At 45.5% G+C, this 10,091-nt stretch overlaps 1 protein-coding gene across 1 annotated transcript in view; it reads left to right on the plus strand.

Annotated features, from left to right (window-relative positions):
• Nucleotides 1–10,091, plus strand: part of LOC139388247 (polymerase (DNA directed), theta) — a 65,008-nt gene that overhangs the window by 47,319 nt on the left and 7,598 nt on the right. Inside the window, exon 29 of the mRNA XM_071134796.1 lies at nt 5,268–5,365. Within this exon, the coding sequence (XP_070990897.1) occupies nt 5,268–5,365 (98 nt within the window). The remainder of the gene's footprint in view (nt 1–5,267; nt 5,366–10,091) is intronic.

Here is a 10,091-nt window from a genome sequence, read left to right on the forward strand (position 1 = left end):
ATCTATAACTACTAATCCTAACCTTCACAAGATGGATGCCGGACTGGGTGGGAATAACTATCTATAACTACTAACCCTAACCGTGACAAGATGGCCGCCGGACTGGGTGGGAATAACTATCTATAACTACTAACCCTAACCTTGACAAGATGGCCGCCGGACTGGGTGGGAATAACTATCTATAACTACTAACCCTAACCTTGACAAGATGGATGCCGGACTGGGTGGGAATAACTATCTATAACTACTAACCCTAACCTTGACAAGATGGATGCCGGACTGGGTGGGAATAACTATCTATAACTACTAACCCTAACCTTGACAAGATGGATGCCGGACTGGGTGGGAATAACTATCTATAATTACTAACTCTAACCTTGACCAGATGGCCGCCGGACTGGGTGGGAATAACCAGTGGTGGGAAAAGTACCCAATAGTCATACTGTAGTAAAAGTAAAGATTCCTTAATAGAAAGTTACTCAAGTAAAATACTACTTGAGTAAAAGTCCGAAAGTATTTGGTTCTAAATATACTTAAGTATCAAAAGTAAAAGTATAAATCATTTCAAAATCCTTATATTAAGCAAAGCAGATGGCACCATTTTCTTGTTTTAAAATATACAGATAGCCAGGGGAACACTCCAACACTCAGATATCATTATAGATAGCCAGGGGAACACTCCATCACTCAGACATCATTACAGGTAGCCAGGGGAACACTCCATCACTCAGACATCATTACAGATAGCCAGGGGAACACTCCAACACTCAGACATCATTACAGGTAGCCAGGGGAACACTCCATCACTCAGACATCATTACAGATAGCCAGGGGAACACTCCAACACTCAGACATCATTACAGATAGCCAGGGGAACACTCCATCACTCAGACATCATTACAGATAGCCAGGGGAACACTCCAACACTCAGACATCATTACAGATAGCCAGGGGAACACTCCAACACTCAGACATCATTACAGATAGCCAGGGGAACACTCCAACACTCAGACATCATTACAGATAGCCAGGGGAACACTCCATCACTCAGATATCATTACAGATAGCCAGGGGAACACTCCAACACTCAGACATCATTACAGATAGCCAGGGGAACACTCCAACACTCAGACATCATTACAGATAGCCAGGGGAACACTCCAACACTCAGACATCATTACAGATAGCCAGGGGAACACTCCAACACTCAGATATCATTACAGATAGCCAGGGGAACACTCCAACACTCAGACATCATTACAGATAGCCAGGGGCACTCCAACACTCAGACATCATTACAGATAGCCAGGGGAACACTCCAACACTCAGACATCATTTACAGATAGCCACGGGGACACTCCAACACTCAGACAGCACTTTGAGATATCAGCTGATGTACGAAGGGCTATATAAATACATTTGATTTGATTTGAGGGGAACACTCCAACACTCAGACATCATTACAGATAGCCAGGGGAACACGACACCACTCAGACATCATTACAGATAGCCAGGGGAACACGACACCACTCAGACATCATTACAGATAGCCAGGGAACACTCCAACACTCAGACATCATTACAGATAGCCAGGGAACACTCCAACACTCAGACATCATTACAGATAGCCAGGGGAACACGACACCACTCAGACATCATTACAGATAGCCAGGGGAACACGACACCACTCAGACATCATTACAGATAGCCAGGGGAACACGACACCACTCAGACATCATTACAGATAGCCAGGGGAACACGACACCACTCAGACATCATTACAGATAGCCAGGGAACACTCCAACACTCAGACATCATTACAGATAGCCAGGGAACACTCCAACACTCAGACATCATTACAGATAGCCAGGGGAACACGACACCACTCAGACATCATTACAGATAGCCAGGGGAACACGACACCACTCAGACATCATTACAGATAGCCAGGGGAACACGACACCACTCAGACATCATTACAGATAGCCAGGGGGCACACTCCCAACACTCAGACATCATTACAGATAGCCAGGGGAACACTCCAACACTCAGACATCATTACAGATAGCCAGGGGAACACTCCAACACTCAGACATCATTACAGATAGCCAGGGGGCACACTCCCAACACTCAGACATCATTACAGATAGCCAGGGGAACACTCCAACACTCAGACATCATTACAGATAGCCAGGGGAACACTCCAACACTCAGACATCATTACAGATAGCCAGGGGAACACTCCAACACTCAGACATCATTACAGATAGCCAGGGGAACACTCCAACACTCAGACATCATTACAGATAGCCAGGGGAACACTCCAACACTCAGACATCATTACAGATAGCCAGGGGAACACTCCAACACTCAGACATCATTACAGATAGCCAGGGGAACACTCCAACACTCAGACATCATTACAGATAGCCAGGGAACACTCCAACACTCAGACATCATTACAGATAGCCAGGGGAACACTGCAACACTCAGACATCATTACAGATAGCCAGGGGAACACTCCAACACTCAGACATCATTACAGATAGCCAGGGAACACTCAGACATCATTACAGATAGCCAGGGAACACTCAGACATCATTACAGATAGCCAGGGAACACTCCAACACTCAGATATAATTTACAAACGCTGCATTTCTGTTTATTAAGTCCTCCAGATCAGAGGCAGTAGGGATAACCAGGGATGTTCTCTGTTTATTAAGTCCGACAGATCAGAGGAAGTAGGGATGACCAGGGATGTTCTCTGTTTATTAAGTCCGACAGATCAGAGGCAGTAGGGATGACCAGGGATGTTCTCTGTTTAGTGAGTCCTCCAGATCAGAGGCAGTAGGGATAACCAGGGATGTTCTCTGTTTAGTGAGTCCTCCAGATCAGAGGAAGTAGGGATGACCAGGGATGTTCTCTGTTTAGTGAGTCCTCCAGATCAGAGGCAATAGGGATAACCAGGGATGTTCTCTGTTTAGTGAGTCCTCCAGATCAGAGGAAGTAGGGATGACCAGGGATGTTCTCTGTTTATTAAGTCCGACAGATCAGAGGCAGTAGGGATAACCAAGTGCGCAAATTGGCCCATTTTCCTGTCCTAAGCATTCAAAGTACTTTTGGGTGTCCACTCACTGACTCACCCAATGATATGTCCACTCACTGACTCACCCAATGATATGTCCACTCACTGACTCACCCAATGATATGTCCACTCACTGACTCACCCAATGACATGTCCACTCACTGACTCACCCAATGATATGTCTACCCACTGACTCACCCAATGATATGTCCACTCACTGACTCACCCAATGATACAGTGCCTTGCGAAAGTATTCGGCCCCCTTGAACTTTGCGACCTTTTGCCACATTTCAGGCTTCAAACATAAAGATATAAAACTGTATTTTTTTGTGAAGAATCAACAACAAGTGGGACACAATCATGAAGTGGAACGACATTTATTGGATATTTCAAACTTTTTTAACAAATCAAAAACTGAAAAATTGGGCGTGCAAAATTATTAAGCCCCTTTACTTTCAGTGCAGCAAACTCTCTCCAGAAGTTCAGTGAGGATCTCTGAATGATCCAATGTTGACCTAAATGACTAATGATGATAAATACAATCCACCTGTGTGTAATCAAGTCTCCGTATAAATGCACCTGCACTGTGATAGTCTCAGAGGTCCGTTAAAAGCGCAGAGAGCATCATGAAGAACAAGGAACACACCAGGCAGGTCCGAGATACTGTTGTGAAGAAGTTTAAAGCCGGATTTGGATACAAAAAGATTTCCCAAGCTTTAAACATCCCAAGGAGCACTGTGCAAGCGATAATATTGAAATGGAAGGAGTATCAGACCACTGCAAATCTACCAAGACCTGGCCGTCCCTCTAAACTTTCAGCTCATACAAGGAGAAGACTGATCAGAGATGCAGCCAAGAGGCCCATGATCACTCTGGATGAACTGCAGAGATCTACAGCTGAGGTGGGAGACTCTGTCCATAGGACAACAATCAGTCGTATATTGCACAAATCTGGCCTTTATGGAAGAGTGGCAAGAAGAAAGCCATTTCTTAAAGATATCCATAAAAAGTGTTGTTTAAAGTTTGCCACAAGCCACCTGGGAGACACACCAAACATGTGGAAGAAGGTGCTCTGGTCAGATGAAACCAAAATTGAACTTTTTGGCAACAATGCAAAACGTTATGTTTGGCGTAAAAGCAACACAGCTGAACACATCATCCCCACTGTCAAACATGGTGGTGGCATCATCATGGTTTGGGCCTGCTTTTCTTCAGCAGGGACAGGGAAGATGGTTAAAATTGATGGGAAGATGGATGGAGCCAAATACAGGACCATTCTGGAAGAAAACCTGATGGAGTCTGCAAAAGACCTGAGACTGGGACGGAGATTTGTCTTCCAACAAGACAATGATCCAAAACATAAAGCAAAATCTACAATGGAATGGTTCAAAAATAAACATATCCAGGTGTTAGAATGGCCAAGTCAAAGTCCAGACCTGAATCCAATCGAGAATCTGTGGAAAGAACTGAAAACTGCTGTTCACAAATGCTCTCCATCCAACCTCACTGAGCTCGAGCTGTTTTGCAAGGAGGAATGGGAAAAAATTTCAGTCTCTCGATGTGCAAAACTGATAGAGACATACCCCAAGCGACTTACAGCTGTAATCGCAGCAAAAGGTGGCGCTACAAAGTATTAACTTAAGGGGGCTGAATAATTTTGCACGCCCAATTTTTCAGTTTTTGATTTGTTAAAAAAGTTTGAAATATCCAATAAATGTCGTTCCACTTCATGATTGTGTCCCACTTGTTGTTGATTCTTCACAAGAAAATACAGTTTTATATCTTTATGTTTGAAGCCTGAAATGTGGCAAAAGGTCGCAAAGTTCAAGGGGGCCGAATACTTTCGCAAGGCACTGTATGTCCATTCACTGACTCACCCAATGATATTACCATTCAGGCTCAATACAAGATACTCCGGCTGTAGGCTAAAATGGTGCTGTTTGCAAAATGTTGGGAGTTGAGAAATTACTTTGGTAGCTACGGACAGATGAGATTCTCCTCTTTTCAGTAGGCCTAGCCAAACTGTTTACCCACAATGGTATTTGTATGCTCACTAACAGCCGCAGCTCAACAATCAGCTGTTTGGTATTTGCCGAACTGCTCATATTCCGGGCCTCCCGACTGTCGGCCTGGGTGCTTAAAAACAATCTGCAGAATAAGCTCATGTGTTCTTCCTTCTCAGTCGGGGCCGTTCCAGGCTGATCAGACCTCCAGCTCCTCCTCCTGAAGGGGCCGTGGCCTTCTCCGTCAGCATGAGACACGCCTTTGTACCTTTCACAGGTAACTCCTCCACCTAACACCGTTCACAGGTAACTCCTCTACCTAACACCTTTCACAGGTAACTCCTCCACCTACCATGTCAGGCAGGCCACAGAGTGTCTACTAATGGTACCATGTCAGACCGCTTACTGCCAGGCCACAGAGAGTCTATACTAATGGTACCATGTCAGGCAGGCCACAGAGAGTCTATACTAATGGTACCATGTCAGACCGCTTACTGCCAGGCCACAGAGAGTCTATACTAATGGTACCATGTCAGACAGGCCACAGAGAGTCTATACTAATGGTACCATGTCAGACAGGCCACAGAGTCTATACTAATGATACCATGTCAGACAGGCCACAGAGAGTCTATACTAATGATACCATGTCAGACAGGCCACAGAGAGTCTATACTAATGGTACCACTTACTGCCAGGCCACAGAGAGTCTATACTAATGGTACCACTTACTGCCAGGCCACAGAGAGTCTATACTAATGGTACCACTTACTGCCAGGCCACAGAGAGTCTATACTAATGGTACTATGTCAGACAGGCCACAGAGAGTCTATACTAATGGTACCATGTCAGACAGGCCACAGAGAGTCTATACTAATGGTACCATGTCAGACAGGCCACAGAGAGTCTATACTAATGGTACCATGTCAGACAGCTTACTGCCATGCCACAGAGAGTCTATACTAATGGTACTATGTCAGATAGGCCACAGAGAGTCTATACTAATGGTACCATGTCAGACAGGCCACAGAGAGTCTATACTAATGGTACCATGTCAGACAGGCCACAGAGAGTCTATACTAATGGTACTATGTCAGACAGGCCACAGAGAGTCTATACTAATGGTACCATGTCAGACAGGCCACAGAGAGTCTATACTAATGGTACCATGTCAGACAGGTCACAGAGAGTCTATACTAATGGTACCATGTCAGACCACTTACTGCCAGGCCACATAGAGTCTATACTAATGGTACCATGTCAGACCACTTACTGCCAGGCCACAGAGAGTCTATACTAATGATACCATGTCAGACCGCTTACTGCCAGGCCACAGAGAGTCTATACTAATGGTACCATGTCAGACAGGCCACAGAGAGTCTATACTAATGGTACCATGTCAGACAGGCCACAGAGAGTCTATACTAATGGTACCGTGTCAGACAGCTTACTGCCAGGCCACAGAGAGTCTATACTAATGATACCATGTCAGACCGCTTACTGCCAGGCCACAGAGAGTCTATACTAATGGTACCATGTCAGACAGGCCACAGAGAGTCTATACTAATGATACCATGTCAGACAGGCCACAGAGAGTCTATACTAATGATACCATGTCAGACAGGCCACAGAGAGTCTATACTAATGGTACCACTTACTGCCAGGCCACAGAGAGTCTATACTAATGGTACCACTTACTGCCAGGCCACAGAGAGTCTATACTAATGGTACCACTTACTGCCAGGCCACAGAGAGTCTATACTAATGGTACTATGTCAGACAGGCCACAGAGAGTCTATACTAATGGTACCATGTCAGACAGGCCACAGAGAGTCTATACTAATGGTACCATGTCAGACAGCTTACTGCCATGCCACAGAGAGTCTAACTAATGGTACCATGTCAGACAGGTCACAGAGAGTCTATACTAATGATACCATGTCAGACAGGCCACAGAGAGTCTATACTAATGGTACCACTTACTGCCAGGCCACAGAGAGTCTATACTAATGGTACTATGTCAGACAGGCCACAGAGAGTCTATACTAATGGTACCATGTCAGACAGGCCACAGAGAGTCTATACTAATGGTACCATGTCAGACAGGTCACAGAGAGTCTATACTAATGGTACCATGTCAGACCACTTACTGCCAGGCCACATAGAGTCTATACTAATGGTACCATGTCAGACCACTTACTGCCAGGCCACAGAGAGTCTATACTAATGATACCATGTCAGACCGCTTACTGCCAGGCCACAGAGAGTCTATACTAATGGTACCATGTCAGACAGGCCACAGAGAGTCTATACTAATGGTACCATGTCAGACAGGCCACAGAGAGTCTATACTAATGGTACCGTGTCAGACAGCTTACTGCCAGGCCACAGAGAGTCTATACTAATGATACCATGTCAGACCGCTTACTGCCAGGCCACAGAGAGTCTATACTAATGGTACCATATCAGACCGCTTACTGCCAGGCCACAGAGAGTCTATACTAATGGTACCATGTCAGACAGGCCACAGAGAGTCTATATTAATGGTACCATGTCAGACAGGCCACAGAGAGTCTATACTAATGGTACCATGTCAGACAGGCCACAGAGAGTCTATACTAATGGTACCATGTCAGACAGCCCACTGCCAGGCCACAGAGAGTCTATACTAATGATACCATGTCAGACCGCTTACTGCCAGGCCACAGAGAGTCTATACTAATGGTACCATGTCAGACCGCTTACTGCCAGGCCACAGAGAGTCTATACTAATGGTACCATGTCAGACAGGCCACAGAGAGTCTATACTAATGGTACCATGTCAGACAGGCCACAGAGAGTCTATACTAATGGTACCACTTACTGCCAGGCCACAGAGAGTCTATACTAATGGTGCCATGTCAGGCAGGCCACAGAGAGTCTATACTAATGGTACCATGTCAGACAGGCCACAGAGAGTTGATACTAATGGTACCTGCTTGCCCGCCCGCCCGCCTGCCCGTCCGTCCTATTTGAAGCACCCTGTCATTCCTGAAGTTGTATTGTATTGAATAGCTGCAATATTTCTGTGATCCAGTTGACTACTTCAAAATGGTGAAAAGGCCTCAATGGTAAAATAGTCTTTGGGCCAAGAGGGCCCACTATCCAACCCTACCTGTGTGTGTCAGATGCTTTTATCCAAAGCGATTAACAGTCATGCGTGTATACATTTGAACCCCAGCGGGAGTTGAACCCACAACCCTTGATGTGTAAGCTCTACCGACTGAGCCACATAGGACCTTTATGTTATTCCTAATCCCCCCCCCCCCCCCATCTCAATTCAATTTAACATGTAAAAGCCTTTATTGTCAGGGGAAACATATGTTTACATTGCCAAAGCAATAATAACAATAATAACAATAATAACTAGATAATATACAGAAGTAGAAAAATATGAACAGTAAACATGACACTCACAGAAGTTCCAAAAGAATAAAGACATTTCAAATGTCATATTATGTATATATACAGTGTTGTAACGATGTGCAAATAGTTAAAGTAGAAAAGGGAAAATAAATAAATATAAATCTGGGTTGTATTTACAATGGTGTTTGTTCTTCACTGGTTGGCCTTTTCTGGTGGCAACAGGTCACACATCTTGCTGCTGTGATGGCACACTGTGGTATTTCACCCAGTAGATATGAGAGTTTCTAAAAACAAGTTGGGTTTGTTATCAATCTCTTTATGGATCTGTGTAATCTGAGGAAAATATGTCTCTCTAATATGGTCATATATTTGGCAGGAGGTTAGGAGGTGCAGCTCAGATTCCACCTCATTTTGTGGGCAGTGTGCTGTTTTTTTTTGTTAATTCTTTCCAATGTGTCAAGTCATTATCTTTTTGTTTTCTCATGATTTGATTGGGTCTAATTGTGTTGTTGTCCTGGGGCTCTGTGGGGTCTGTTTGTGAACAGAGCCCCAGGACCAGCTTGTTTAGGGGACTCTTCTCCAGGTTCATCTCTCTGTAGGGTGTGCTTGTGTTTGTGAACAGAGCCCCAGGACCAGCTTGTTTAGGGGACTCTTCTCCAGGTTCATCTCTCTGTGGGGTGTGTTTGTGAACAGAGCCCCAGGACCAGCTTGTTTAGGGGACTCTTCTCCAGGTTCATCTCTCTGTGGGGTGTGTTTGTGAACAGAGCCCCAGGACCAGCTTGTTTAGGGGACTCTTCTCCAGGTTCATCTCTCTGTAGGGTGTGTTTGTGTTTGTGAACAGAGCCCCAGGACCAGCTTGTTTAGGGGACTCTTCTCCAGGTTCATCTCTCTGTGGGGTGTGTTTGTGAACAGAGCCCCAGGACCAGCTTGTTTAGGGGACTCTTCTCCAGGTTCATCTCTCTGTAGGGTGTGTTTGTGTTTGTGAACAGAGCCCCAGGACCAGCTTGTTTAGGGGACTCTTCTCCAGGTTCATCTCTCTGTGGGGTGTGTTTGTGAACAGAGCCCCAGGACCAGCTTGTTTAGGGGACTCTTCTCCAGGTTCATCTCTCTGTGGGGTGTGTTTGTGAACAGAGCCCCAGGACCAGCTTGTTTAGGGGACTCTTCTCCAGGTTCATCTCTCTGTAGGGTGTGTTTGTGTTTGTGAACAGAGCCCCAGGACCAGCTTGTTTAGGGGACTCTTCTCCAGGTTCATCTCTCTGTGGGGTGTGTTTGTGAACAGAGCCCCAGGACCAGCTTGTTTAGGGGACTCTTCTCCAGGTTCATCTCTCTGTAGGGTGTGTTTGTGTTTGTGAACAGAGCCCCAGGACCAGCTTGCTTAGGGGACTCTTCTCCAGGTTCATCTCTCTGTAGGGTGTGTTTGTGTTTGTGAACAGAGCCCCAGGACCAGCTTGCTTAGGGGACTCTTCTCCAGGTTCATCTCTCTGTAGGGTGTGTTTGTGAACAGAGCCCCAGGACCAGCTTGTTTAGGGGACTCTTCTCCAGGTTCATCTCTCTGTAGGTGATGGCTTTGTTATGGAAGGTTTGGGAATCACTTCCTTTTA

This window comes from Oncorhynchus clarkii, chromosome 29 (assembly GCF_045791955.1).
Source record: "Oncorhynchus clarkii lewisi isolate Uvic-CL-2024 chromosome 29, UVic_Ocla_1.0, whole genome shotgun sequence".
Classification (NCBI taxonomy): domain Eukaryota; kingdom Metazoa; phylum Chordata; class Actinopteri; order Salmoniformes; family Salmonidae; genus Oncorhynchus; species Oncorhynchus clarkii.